Source organism: Melanotaenia boesemani, chromosome 16, assembly GCF_017639745.1.
Source record: "Melanotaenia boesemani isolate fMelBoe1 chromosome 16, fMelBoe1.pri, whole genome shotgun sequence".
NCBI classification, from domain to species: domain Eukaryota; kingdom Metazoa; phylum Chordata; class Actinopteri; order Atheriniformes; family Melanotaeniidae; genus Melanotaenia; species Melanotaenia boesemani.
The window spans coordinates 18,710,534-18,725,453 of NC_055697.1; the positions used below are offsets into that span (position 1 = coordinate 18,710,534).

At 38.4% G+C, this 14,920-nt stretch overlaps 1 protein-coding gene across 14 annotated transcripts in view; it reads left to right on the forward strand.

Moving 5' to 3' along the window:
• Positions 1 to 13,942, forward strand: part of kcnma1a (potassium large conductance calcium-activated channel, subfamily M, alpha member 1a) — a 148,170-nt gene extending 134,228 nt beyond the window's left edge. For 10 of the 14 annotated variants that reach the window (XM_042010212.1, XM_042010201.1, XM_042010214.1 and 7 more), the window contains 6 exons: positions 179 to 309; positions 2,946 to 3,140; positions 3,561 to 3,679; positions 3,773 to 3,997; positions 5,005 to 5,033; positions 9,450 to 13,942. In XM_042010212.1, the coding sequence (XP_041866146.1) occupies positions 179 to 309; positions 2,946 to 3,140; positions 3,561 to 3,679; positions 3,773 to 3,997; positions 5,005 to 5,033; positions 9,450 to 9,601 (851 nt within the window). In that variant the 3' untranslated portion in view covers positions 9,602 to 13,942. The remainder of the gene's footprint in view (positions 1 to 178; positions 310 to 2,945; positions 3,141 to 3,560; positions 3,680 to 3,772; positions 3,998 to 5,004; positions 5,034 to 9,449) is intronic. The other 4 variants (XM_042010215.1, XM_042010209.1, XM_042010210.1 and 1 more) reach the window with 1 other exon arrangement.
• Positions 13,943 to 14,920: the final 978 nt, after the last annotated feature.

Consider the following 14,920-nt stretch of genomic DNA (forward strand, 5'->3'; position numbering starts at 1 on the left):
TAGCATGATATATCCTAATCTTTCCAAAAGCAACAAAAGATCAACAAAACAAAACAAAATAAAAAAAACCAGCATTTCTAAACTCTCAGGTGTGTTGGTGTTTAAGGGTTTAGAGTGTAATGGTCACAGTCACAGAGGCCCTCTCTAACTCAGCTGTGTCCCTCCCCCCTTCTCTCAGTGAACGACTCAAACGTTCAGTTCCTGGACCAAGATGATGATGACGACCCAGACACAGAGCTGTACCTCACTCAGCCCTTTGCCTGCGGCACTGCCTTTGCTGTCAGTGTACTCGACTCCCTGATGAGCGCGGTGAGTTTTTAAAGAGACAGTAAACTCCCTGTGTTAAAAAATACCGCACATGTGTTTTATCCTATTATTATCTTGCAATAAATGATTATTTAGTTGAAATGCTTACATTCCCGTTTCTATCAGATGTAAAAGAGCAGAAAACATCATGAAAATTACAGACTTTGCAGCTTGAGTAAATAAAAAATATTTTGGATCATGTAGCAATATGTTTCAGTGGATGTGCTGTTTTGGCTTTTAAAGCAGGCAGAGGTTGATAAAGGAAATGACACAGTGCATTGATCACACATGCCTGCCAACACCACTGACATCAAAAGGAAACTGTTGGCTTCAATCCTCATTTTAAGTATTATGAATCTAACTTTCAATAGCCTTATTAGATCTTTAAACAAAGTAAGTGGTGAAGGATAGCGTAATGGTGATGACATAGGCTCGGCTATAGAAGGCCAAAGAATGCTCTTTAATCTTTTGACAATGTCATCACTTCACTGGAAATAAGATAAGGGAGGAGATTGGGTGATGGGTGGGGGAGGGCTTTAATATAAATTTTCTTTTTCCACATTTCATGACCAACTGTGTTTTTAATTTTTTTTTATCCCCATTGGTGCTGTGATGGCTTAATTCCTGCAGTCCTCTCTGTGAATGAGAGGTTAGAGGGGCGTGCAGAGCTGAGCTGAGCAGGGAGTAGAGCAGGCGTCAGCCGTAGTCTGGCACTGGTCAGAGGTGAAGCCGGCTAATGGACACTGCTCATTCATCATGAGGCTCTGCAGGCCTGTCAGGGGCCCAGAGAGAGGCGCTGCCACTCTGGCCAAGCTGCCGAGTGACATCGGCTGTCTTCACACAAGGAAAAAGCAGGTTGCGATTGGCTTAAAGGACAAGAGAAGCTGACACCCGCAGAGTGCAGTCAAATGTTGTCTTTCGGGGGAAAGCAGACCTTCTACTGTCTGTTTGCAAAGGAAAGAGTAGTGCTTATTAAAGTACTTTTGTTTAATATTGAGGTCAGATAAGCATGCACAATTATTTGGTCATGTAGGTTTATAAATTTCCATTTTGGTGTTTAAAGATTTGATCATTAAAAAAAGCAATAAGCTTTAATGATATAAAGCAGTTTTCTCAGTTTATTATTTCTTTGTAAACTAAATGCAGGGCAGTGGCGTACTAACATGGAAACAAGCTTTAATTGTTGAATCTGTGTTTAAAATCAAATCAGTCCACCACTGCTAAAATCTCAGACATGGATTAAAAAACAGACTTTCTTTATTAGTAAGCTGAAATTGAATGTAGACAGTTATTGTAAGCCATTTAAGACGTGAGATGACCTGTAAAAATGAAAACTGCTGCACATACTATTTACTGCATTAGTCCATAATAGGTTGAACGAAAGAAGATATTTTAGTCATTAGTGAGATTAACATATAACATCACTAGCTGGTCCCAGTTTATTGAGGTCTGGGTTCAGGTCCTGGCTGGTGTCTTTTTGCTAAAAGCCTTTCTCATTTAAATAAAGATGCCAACCAAAATCTGTGGGGAAATAAAACATGTTCACAAAATCAAATAATGAACAGTGTTTGTGAAAGTAGTCCCTTTGAGCCAAAAGTCCTCAGACTGCTCTGATTTCTCAGTATACTCGGCTGTTCCAGGCAGAGTACACCCACGTCAAGTTTTTTAAATGCATAATACGTCATATCAAAATATTTTATTTGAGCCATATTACAGCCTTTTTATAACCACAGCATAAAAATGACCAACACTTTAGAAAGATTATACACTGTTGTTTGTGGACAATACAACATTTTACATACATTTTACATTACAGAGATAATTTTCACATATTGTACTTTGATTTGGATTTGATAAATGTTTAGGTTTACAGCTGCATCGATGCAAAGGGATTTTCATATTCATCCTTTTTTTTATCCATCCATGGAATTCTTTTCATTTGTGCTGTGTACCATCTTTATTTATTCTTTACCGGTAACACATATACTGATATTTACGCATCTTAACAAATCTCACGAGTGTTCCATTTTTCTTGGTATGACGCAAACAAATTAAACATCAAAATCAGCCAAATTGTAATCTTTAACATTAATATCAGTCTCAGTCCTGCTGTTATTTTTGCTGCTGATGAGGCTCATGCCATCCACTGTCATACTACAAATCACGTTCAGGCAAGAACATGTTCAGATTTATTTGTGATGTGATTCTTAATTAAGAGGAAGAAGAAGAAAAAAAAGAGCTTCCTCACTGGCAAGAAGATGAAATGTTGCTCACAAGTGCTGGATTTTTCCCTTCTGCAGACTTGCAAAAGCTGGCCAATCAGAATGAAGTGTGATTTTAAAGAGGAGGCCGTGCCAAGAGGCAATTTTGCCAGTTTGAACTGATCTCAGTAGAGGTATTGCAAAACAGGCAGTGTGAGGAAAAATATTTCACTCTAGAGAAGAACTCAATTTAAACAATATAAACTATCTGAAACAATGTTTATATGTTTATATGGAAATTTCTACAATATCATCTTTTTGTGGAGAGACAGTGTAAGGGTCAGTTTAATTGGCTTAGTGTTTTTTTTTTTTTTTTAAAAACCCACATCTTCTACCTACTTATGCCTATGACAGCAACCCTATCTGTCTTCTTCCCAGACATACTTCAACGACAACATCCTCACGCTAATCCGAACACTAGTCACAGGTGGCGCCACCCCAGAGCTGGAAGCCCTGTTGGCTGAGGAGAATGCTCTCAGAGGAGGCTACAGCACACCACAGACATTGGCCAACAGAGACAGGTGTCGCGTTGCCCAGCTAGCGCTCTATGATGGGCCTTTTGCTGACTTGGGGGTAAGTGGATGTTTAAGTGAATATGACAGGTTTTGGCATTACCCAGCAGCGCACATCTGGCCGCCTCTGCTCATCACTGTACTTAATCCAAGGTGAATAACAGGAATCACATAAAGCAGGCCTTAGTGGGCGGAAAACACTTTGAAGAGAACAATGAACAACACCAAATAAGCACCAGGTTGATGTGGTTCCAACCTTTTTTTGTTATTGTTATACAAAACATTCAGTATGCAACCCTATTTTGTTTAGAATGGATTATTGCATGAATGGAAAACATACCTAATTGCTAGAGCCTATGGTGCCAACATGTAGCATTCTCATCAAAGCAAAAACAGATGGAATACCTTACAGAACGCATACAACTTCCAATACATGAGTTTACTGAGATACTAACCGTGCCTCTGCTTTGTTGCCCATCAGGATGGTGGCTGCTATGGAGATTTATTCTGCAAAGCGTTGAAGACATACAACATGTTGTGTTTTGGAATCTACAGATTGAGAGATGCTCATCTCAGTGCACCAAGCCAGTGCACAAAACGGTACACTTTCAACTTTTGCTTACTTTCAAAACAAATAATTTGATGAAACAAGACGAGCGATGAGTGTATGAAAGCTTTTTTTTTTCTTGCTAGATATGTGATCACAAACCCCCCATATGAGTTTGAGCTGGTGCCCACCGACCTGATATTCTGCCTCATGCAGTTCGACCACAACGCTGGTCAGTCGCGGACAAACTTATCCCACTCCTCCCACTCTTCCCATTCCTCCAGCAAAAAGAGCTCCTCCGTGCACTCCGTTCCCCCCTCCAACCGGCAAAACCGCAGCAGTAAGACGAGGGAGGCCCGCGACAAACAGAAGTATGTACACTCTCATGTTGGTTTCAGTGTGCATGCTCAGTGTTTTATACCTGACCTATATTTTATAGGTGTGTGTGTGTGTGTGTGTTTGTGGGCAGACTGTGATGACACATGCACTGATGATGATTACTGTGTATTGTGTGGTTTGTGCTTGGTGTTGCTGTTATTTATATTCTTTTCATAATCATCTGCATGTGGTCTCCACTCTCATATCACACCAACCATACCGTGACATTAGCAAATCAAATTGAAATTTTTCATTAAAATGAAGTTTTTGGCATTGTAAATGTCAAACCACTTGTTTAGATGATGTAATCACTATGGTCAGAGACAACCTTGATTAAAAGACTCAGCCACAATACACATTCAGTATGTTGTTTGGTCTACCTGTCGTATCTGTCTCAATATGTAGTTGTTCTGTGTCTAACTTGTAGTATTTGTGGAGTAAATAACTGTTGTTTGTTGGATATATGTGCACATGATCAGCGCCTGGATCATGGATGTGAAGTACTGTGATTTACCAACTTTAAGTAACATTAGTGGAAGAACAAATCTGGCTTTCTGATGTGCTGCTACTCATGAAATCACCCCTCATTAACAGTATTAATATTTTGTTTTCATGGTGCATTTGTACTGCTTTTTTGCATGTCCATGTTGAGCGGGTTCCTACTTCCTGTTCTTGAAAATCATAGAGTTGTAAGATTTTTATAATTTGGTGAAATATTTTGACTTTCATTTTATATTTTAATAAGCACTGAATTTGGGAGACTGAAGTAATTTTGAAATCGTGACACATCCAAAAAGCATGCAGATTTGTTACGATTATCCACAAGAGCTACTGAATGGTAGATAAGACCTCAATACATCTTAAAATTAAGATGTATTTTTTTTGCCCAAACTGTAGAAACAACTTGTAAACTTTAAGTAAGCTGGTAGTCATTTGTAAGTTGTGTATTAACTGTAAATATCACTCACTTACAGTAGATTACTTACCTCTCTTTTTGAAGTGCAACAAGGATGAATAGAATGGGCCAAGGTATGCAAGTTAACGATTCTGCATGACTTAGCAACCTTTACCTGGGGTTCTGATCATAACTATGTCCTCTGTGGATATTGTTATGATGAGGGGAGTTTGTTTTATTTATGATGCTCCTCAGATTTTTAATTAAACCATGCCTCAGTTTAAGCTTTGCTTTCATCTGGAAAGCAAAATGTCTGCTGCTGCTCCTGCCATGATCAGGCCCATCTCCACATTGCATGAGGTTGAGACAAAACCCCTCCCACTTTTTTTTTTGTGCATTTACTTGATGATCTGAGTTTTCTTTTCCTGCTGAGAAATACTTTTTCACATTCTCTCTTTCCATTATTAGTCATGACTTTTTATGATTTATTTGAACTTGAGATGGTTTGCATTGTGTGAAAGGTCTGTGTGTTTGTGCATCTTCCCTATTATTGAATGCTACTGGATGACTGTAGCAGACTTTTAGATGTCACATTTATGCTCTCATTCAGTACAGGAGGTTATTATTTTACCAGCACCTGCACAGAGCACGGAGTAAGAACATGTTTTTTAAGTGTATAAACCTACATTGTGGCTCACATGTAAGTCAGACTCATTGAAATCCCCCTGATGCAGCCAAATCGCATACTTCTTCACAGAACGTTAAGAAAAGTGTGTCCAGCCCTCTGCCATCAGTCACACCAAGAAAGTGGGAGGTGTGACCAATTTAAAGTTTAATTTGAAGGGGGATATGAGTCTGTAAGTTCCCTCCTTGTAACCCTGTGCACCTGATTATGGTGGTTAAAGGCGACATCACTAAGTTCACCGTATCAACAGCAGAATCCGGAGAGAGATGGCAGACATCTTGCTTCACCTCAGGCACAGTTCTACACATCAAATGACTGTGCTCTAACACACAGCCCTACAGCCATAAGCTTGCTGACACACACTCACATGCACAGGTACACACACATAAATGAATCTCCACACATGTAAGAATGCATGTGCCACACACATAAGGTTTGCTCCACATAGCAAAGTTAAAATTTGATATTACAACTTCAACCAAAAGGAAGTGACATCTTGAATGGCAGTGCAGATGCCTGTGAAGTGCTGGGAGAGAGTTTACAAACTTCTGACAGCTGGCATACAGCTTTTCCTCTCCTCAGAAACACTGCTCTCATAGCCTACTCAAACATGAAGATATTCTCTCCAAAATGACACCTTCACTTCTTTAAGTTTTCTTTCCTGCTTGCATGCTGACAGCGATTATGTGAAAGCTTAATCTTAAACGTGATTATTTAGGATAATGTACTGTAAATCATTACCTCTAGAACTAGAGCCCTAAATTTGCTAAATTAAATCTTTTCTAAGATAATATAAGTGTTAAATAGCAATGCAGCAGATTTTTGTGAGGCAGGTTTAACGGTATCCATCTCTTTGATTTCTGCAACCACAAAAATGGACGTTGGAGACAAGACATCAAAAAGACGTGTCGGTTGTGTTGCATAGCTATTTACCAAAAACTACATCGTACCAACTGTAAGACTAGTCTGCTCTCAACTGACACATTTACATTAAGTGAGATAGCTGATTCTTTCATCCAAGATAACTTACAAATGGCACAAAATATTCAAACAATTTACAAACATATTAGGGTGGTAGGTGTTACAACAGTGTCATGAGAAGATAGCCAGAGATGCTCCAGCTCTTATAGCTATAAGCAGCTTTTTCCACCATTGTAGAATCACAAATAGAAACAGACTGGAATAAGACTGCTCAGTCTTATGAGTCTCAGTCATCATTTCTGAAGCGAGTGTAGTTTTAAATAAGAAGAATAAGCCTATATAAATGAGTGTACATTCCTGGGGAGATTCTCAAAATACTCTGTAGATGAGAATTGCTTGCATTTGATTCTAACAGGCATCAGCCAGTGGCCGTCAACAAATATAGAAGTCTCATGTGCTCTTTGCGGCTGATCAACTACCAGATGCCTCCATTTTCTGGAACAATCTGTAGGGGTTGCACCCTGCATGCTGGAAGAATTTTGCAGGAGACAAGTTGAGATATGACCATGGCCCGTACCAGAAGTTGGGTTGCACACTGATTCAGAAATGGCATGATTTTTCTTATGTAGTCTAGTACAATGCAACATGATATACAAGCAGAATATGGACAAAGAAAGTCAACTGATTCTCGGTCAGGAGACAAAAGATTTTTTAAAGTGATTAAATTCTTAGTTTACTGATACATGAAGGGGAGTTATTATTATTATATTTTTACAAAGTAGATTGATATAAGTGTTTTGTCTGTGCTTAGTTAGTAGTGAGGCCGTGTGATTCTGTTTCCTCTGCTCTTCACTCTGCTAAATATTTCTTAGATGTTTCACACAAATTCAGTGCAATTTGCAGGCCAACTTGAAAAATGGATAATATTGCCAAACCAGGGCCCTCATTTATCAGCCTTTCACCGAAAATGTTCAGAAGTCTGTTTTGCGAATAAAATTTAGACTGTAAGTGCAAAAAAATCTGTATTTACCAAACATCAAAGGCCAGTCAAATGTGTCACACCACATAGACATATCTGCAATGGCAGGAAGGCAGAGTAAAACAAAACTTGTAACTTTGAGCTCATCATCGCAGATAGAGCTCTTTTCTATTTGATTTTAGTTTGATGCTGATCTGTTTGTGATAATTGGATGTTTTTTGAGCTCAGAAAAATTACATCATCCAACACAAGGGGCAGAATCCAGCTCAGTAATGGGTGCAACATGGCCCTATTAGTGGCCAAAAACCCACTCAGATATGCAATGTATTACTTATTGTGCAGTTAGTATATCTGTGAAACATTGGTCCCAAATTGTAGTATTAATAAATCAGATCTCTTTTGGAAAGCATTATCTGTTCAAAAGCCATTCTTGACCCTCCCAAAGCAGATCACTTTCTGAAGTTGAAGTTTGCATGATCTTCTAATAACATCAGCTGTGATAAGTTTTCATGTAACTGTCATGAGTGACGTCTGGTGGTACAAGTTTTGTGCTGCAATATAACCAAATTCTCCACCTGTGTTGGTTTAATATGTTTTTACTGGTAATAAAGATTTTATCAGGGTTTAAAATTTAATGGCCTACCTAAATGCTTACGTCTTGAGGTAGCAGGAATTTTGTGTTATTTAAGAAAGTTATAGCAGGAAAATTCATCAAATTAAGCAGTTGCAGAAGTGAAAATAGTTTTGGACTGTAGTATAAACACATTAAATAGCAGAATAAAACCTCAGGGCACCACCCTCAGTAGAGGGAAAATGTTATATATAATTAAATAAATCAGTCTCACACACTACCCGTAGAGTTCTCGTTTGAAACCACAGACAGCAGCCAATTAAAATAATATGTAAGGACAGGTGATAATGCCAGTGTCTAAAGACAGCTGGTGTAGTTGCTACTTGAGCATGGCCCACCGTATCAGACCGAAAGACATTGCTTGTAGCAGCAAAGGCTTTTCTCAGTGGAAAAGATATTTTGTCCTTCTTTCACATGGTTTCAGCATGAGTTTCCTTTTCCAATTGGCTTTTTAACCCAAATAGTTTGAAGTTAGCCTGAATAGCACGCATTGTATTTTTTGCACTTACCCTTATTCCACTTTAAACTAAGTCTTCTGTTAAACAAAACCTCATAGGCAACATTTATCCCACCCGTGCCTAATGTCAAAACTCTGCAGGAAATTGAGTGCTGTCTATGTTGTCTCCTTGTTGGGTATATATGAATCAGAACCACACAACCTTGACATTCACAGAACTTTTTTAGCTGAAGTTCGAAACTTTTGCCAACTTTCGCTTCACTTCACACAGTCTGAGGCAAACTGGAGTTCTATGTGTTTGCATCTTTGCATTGACTTTACATACACTCCAAAATCCTGCCACATCCTCTGTCTGGATGCCAATCAGAATATGTGAAGTAGCCTTCACCTTCATACATGGTTAAAATAAGTTCCTCAGAAATTGTGTGCTCAGTGCATGTAAAGTACATGCATTGTGCACCACAGCCAAAAAATTTAATTCTACTAAATTCTATACTATATTTTGTGGAGAAAGCAGAAATCTCTGAGATGGATGACTGACAATCTATAATTAAAGCTAAAACATTTTGCACTGTACTGTGACCCTGTAATACTTAAGTAACTATTGCATTTGCACTATTAAATTAAAGTGATTCACCAAAACATTAGAAATTTGTTGTATTCTACACATGTACTTACAAAGAATGTATGTGAAGTATGCAGTGCTACTATTCCAAAATGAAATTGGCTTTCAACATCAACTCATAGTTTGATGCTAATCATAAAAAAGCCATGCAAATATAACTTAAACTGAGGCAGTATGGTTGTGAATGGCACAATGTTATATTCTTTCAAGCTAACTTCTTGTTTTCTTCCTGTCTTGCCTTGTTCCCTTCAGAAAAGAAATGGTTTACAGATGAACCAGAAAATGCCTACCCCAGGAACATTCAGATCAAGCCCATGAGCACTCACATGGCCAACCAAGTCAACCAATACAAATCCACTAGTAGCCTGATTCCACCAATCAGAGAAGTTGAAGATGAATGCTGAACACGGGGTTTCCTTGCTGACTCACCAGACAAATGTACGCTCTTTCTAAAGAGATGGGTAGAGTTCACCAGTGGAGGAGTGATGATGATTATAAAACGTTGGTGTTGAAGACACTCATTTCTCTTCACTCATTCTTCTAATCGAGGATTGGATGGAAACCCAGACTGGAAGGGACCTCCTATGTGTATACCTTTAATGTTACTTCCATGCTTTGGACATTGTTTAATTTATTAATGTATCCATAGAGATGTACATAATGACAATCAAATAAGGATTGTACAGCCCCACCCCCCTAGCACTTTTTGGAATTATTTTAAGAGTTGACAAGAAAAAAAAAGAGTACTTCCTGTTATTCTTTGCAATAGTTCACCTCTTCATGTGACCAGACTCCATGGATAAGGTGACTAGTTATTGGAGGAAGAGGGTTATGGTGATAAACTGATCATATCATCTCCCAAAGATTCACCCAGATGTGACGCATCAAACCAGCTGGGTTCATCGCCATCATATCTCCTGTCTGCTTCTGTTCTATTTGCACTAAAACTGAATAAGTTTCTTTTGACAGAACAACTGGAAACATCAACCCCCAATAAAATGTCTCTGATGAGGGGACAGATGGCTGGAAGAAGAAGAGAAGGAAGGAAGGGCTGCTTGGCTTCGAAGGCATACTAATCTTGTTGCTTTGTTATCCACCATGTCATTGCTAAAGGTTTGCTACTTCATCTTGATTTATTAAGTTGAATGAGAGCATTCCAGGCCTGCAGATTAAAACCACCTTGCAAGCTGTAATCTAAAAACCCAGAGAATGGTGCGATGTGGGTGTGCGCTGGTTGGAAAAGACATCTGTACCTACCTATTTTCTGCAGATACTAAGGCTAAAACTCTGTTTCAAGCTCACATGATATGTGCCTGAGCTCCCTTTAAAACACATATGGTGTGGTTTATTAGCCTGAATGCATGAGAAGGACGAAAAACAACCAGTCCAGGCCTTCTTGCATTTAGGAGTGTTTCACTACACGCTCTGTGTTAAGTGTGTGCATTGCAGCTACTTGTTCCTCTGGTGTTGCGCTTATCACTGTCACCCACCCCACCTTCACTGGTTTGTATGTGATGATGAAGCTTGGAGCGTGCAGCATGTTGGATCTTCGCTCTAGAAAAGAGTCATGGTAGAAACAATTAGTAGTATAGTCTGAATGATTTGGATCTACTAATAAATAAGTTGCATTAAAAACCGAGACAAAATCTCCAACTATGACTGAGCAGATCTAACACAAAGCAGCAGCTGTTTGCCCGCCCTGAAGGCATTGCCGTGAAGTCTGCGGCAGAATCAGATCACAAAGAGTGCTATATTTTCTGAATGTTTTGTGTTTAACATTAAGTTAATGTCTGAGGAAGAGAATGCCACATATTGCGCAAAGTGGGCATAAACGGGTCCTCCTTTGATCAGAGCAACTGCCTGGCACAGGGTTGGCACAGAGGCAGTAAAGAGCTTGGATGTTCTCTGTTGCCAACCCAGATGTCACATGCCTCAAAACTCTCAGGAGTTAAGCTGCTGTGTTTTATCCTCTGACTCTGGGAAATGCTCAAGCATAGTTGGTGGTATTGTAACAATGCAACAGACTGCTATTAAGGACACTAAAGATGTATTTGTGTTCTTTATGCTAGTCTGTATGCAACATGAGAGTTTGCACATGCACCTGTAGATCCAAATCTAGCTCTAATGGGGGTTGTGTAAACTTCATATAAATGTGTAATTTGATTTATACATGTAAACATTATTTTATAACCATAAACATAATCTATTTGTACTTATTTTTCTAGTCAAGAACCAAGTGGAACGAACATTAGGAGATAAAAGAGTCCATTTTTAAATGGTTTTTGTTTAATAAACCACTATTTATTTCACATTGTATCAAAACAAATAGTTATTTTTCTATCCCCTGGCCCCCTTAACAAACTACATCACTCTGGAGTTAATAAAGCTTAGCCTGCATCGTGAAACCATCATCTTCAGCCTGGCAGCTTGGCTCTGAGTGCTTGTAGAAATGAATTTGGGCTCATCTGAAGCCTCCTTTAGTTGCACAGATAAAGTCTCTACTAAATAATGTGTATGCTACTAAGTGTCTCTAGTTGAGAACATCCATATGGAAGGGTAGTTGTAGAGGAATTACGTGTTGGGGGGTAAATGTTATATTTAACTGGAGAGCAGATCAGAGTGCTAATAATGACTTGAATAATATGAAGTTGCTCCCACTGTGTGTAGGCCAGAACTGAATGACCTTCATTAGACATGTTTGACCTAAATTAGGTCCCTAGAGTGAAGGAAGAGTGAGTATGCACCACATTGCAGTGTGTTGGCATTTTCCACTAAAAAAAAGAGAGAAAAAAAAATTTAAATGACAGGGAGACACTAGCCGTTTATAGCAGTGATCTTCTTTTAAAGACTGTAAAGGTAAGGTCACTCCAAAAAAAAAATAAAAATAAAAAATAAAAACATTTTGGAATATGAAAAAATAAAAATGGTATTGTGCTAAATATGTTGGTGTAAATTCAAACCCATTATACTGACCACATTTCTTTCTCAAACAAAATGATCTGAGCTTCAATGTCCGTCTATTGGGTGTGGTGCAAATATACTGAAGCTTCATACACATTGTCCTGAAGTGAATTTTTTGAACTGTGATTACATCTCTGTCACACATTGTAGCAAAATAGATTTCTTTTCAGAAAATATGTGAGTAAAATGTTTGTATAATTGGGTTGTCAATGGCATACTTGCTAGCCTGAACGATAAGGAATTATTAATATTTCAAAATGATGCTGACTCAATATACACAGAATCGACAAACTGATTGTTATGTTGAAAAAAAAATATATAGAAGAAAAACTTGTATCTCAAAAATGAAAGATCTTGGATTCTTGTAGGAATGCGGACACGATTCAAGTACTGTATGTGACACAAAGAAAAGTCAGATCTGGTTTTGCAGCCATTGCTAAGATGGAAGGTAGCACCAATTCAGCAATCGTTATCAAAAGAGAGAACATCCTTGGTTTTCTTGTGTTGATAACTTTGTGTTATTACAGGGTTTACATTCCATTTTGTCAGCTTGTCATCATCCACCACAAACTGTCACAAATGCTTCTTATTTGTTTACAGAGTATTTATAAGGCACTTAAACATAGCATTGCTGAGAAATAGAAAAGTACATGCTGCAAACTGGCAACACTCAAAGTAATACACCATTTTCTTTCATTATACTTGATACCTGTGCTTTTTTTTTTTTTTTTTTTTTTGTGAACCCTCGTTGTCCACCTCATTCAGGCTGGCAATATTCACAACACTGGACTGAGATGTCCCTCCTTCCTACACCTTTTTCAAATGTCTGTTTTAGGTCTTTGCATTGTACACCGCTAAAGTTTTTGAAGTGCCATGAAGCGTTTAGTTGAGCAAGCATCCTTCAGTCATTCAGGGACACGGACTCGCTTCAGGGGAGCCAAGTCCAAGTGTTTTCCACTGTGAGAACAGTGTCTTGTACTGGCATGGAGAACATCCAAGCCATCAATGCCTCCATGCCAGTATAGTGCCAGGCAGTGCAAGAGGTCAAGAGGAGGGCCCATACTAAGTCCCACTAAAGCGACAAGTGGTATTCAGGAGGTCGGAAGAACTGCTGGGAAGGATAATTACGAGCAACAGTCATCAACCACACTTACTGTCTCTGCTGTTTGCTCGGTTACAGGTTATCTGCCTGTGTCATGTAGTGTAGTGAGATATGGATGACTGAAAGATGCACATAGAGGCTCACGCCTGTAACATCATGTGTTGTTTTCCACCAAACAAATCAAATATGACGCATCATATGTCACTGTTGCATTATGTTTGTTAATCTAATTTTGCTGTAAATGATGGATTTAATGAATTATTTGCTGGGAATTGTACTAGATATAATATTTAACACTTACAGGGATTGGAGGTGGGTCTTAAGTCTTAAAAATACATTAAAATTGCATTCAGCAATTTTGTCTAAGAAAAGTTGCTTTTTTTTGGTTGCCTATCAGTTCAGGAAGATTTCAGGATATTGCTCTTGCGCATCACAGATAAGATTAGTTGGCATATCGTCATTGCAGCATACAGGAGTTTGACATAGCATTCTAATTAGTTTGGATGTGTTCTGGATATGATGGGAAACTGGATTATTTGATGGTGCTGAGTTGATCTACCTGACTCTGTCAAATATAATCTGCTGATAAATATACTGTCTTGTACAAAAAGTTTGTACATAGATTGTACATGGTTTCTTTTTGTATTTTCTCAAATTAAAATGGATGTATTTGTGTTCTAAACTTTGAAATTCTGTCCTTTTTATTCCAGCGAGAGAAGTGAAAAAAAAAAATGTTTTCAGCATCTAAATGTATTTAACTGTTTATGCTTTTAGCTGTATTGCATTTTTGATTATATCGGTTTCTTTCTACACATACTTATGAAGTAAAACACATTTAAGTCTGTTCAACAGATTTTACTAATCAAATATATTGGTAATGCTATATCAATTTCCTAGATGAATTTTCCTTTATATAACTTGTAAATGAATACAGAGACAAGCTTAGGCTCAAAAAACAAACAACCCCCCCCCCCGCAAAAAAAACAAACAAAAAAAAAACAATAAAATAAAAAAACCTGAATCTGTCATCACTGTTATGGATGTAACAAGGTTGTCATAGCAAGCAGGAAATATATTTTTGTGGCCTTTATGTGAAGGATTAAATTACCTTTTTTTCATTATTGGTATGCACATTTTCTATATATATATATATATATATATATATATATATATATATGTGTGAGTGTGTGTGTGTGTGTGTGTGTGTGTCTACATTACTGCTATAAAATCTTATTTGACTTCATTCCTGACCTTGACTATCATCAGGAAAAGCTTTAGATGAATGCAAACTATTTTTTCAATCCCCACCCTGCTGAGAGGTCGGTGACCCAGCCGTCCAAGTCTCACCACCAATCCACCTTTCTATTGGATCTGGCATTAGTCTTGATTTACGTTTACTGACATGCTATTAGCTGCTCCATCACTTTCACCTGTCAGACTGTCAGTCAGTGAGGATGCACAGTGATGGGTGGGAATAGCATTCTGTCCGCACCGGCCCGTATATCTCCACGGAGACGCTGACAGCGGATGAGCAAAGGACATCATACCAGGTATCTCGCTGTGCTGTCATGTCAGAGCTGTGAATGTGCACCACAGTCAGGATGCCTAGCATCTTAATGTGGATTTAGCTCACAGATACAGTTATTTAAGAGCCAAAGAA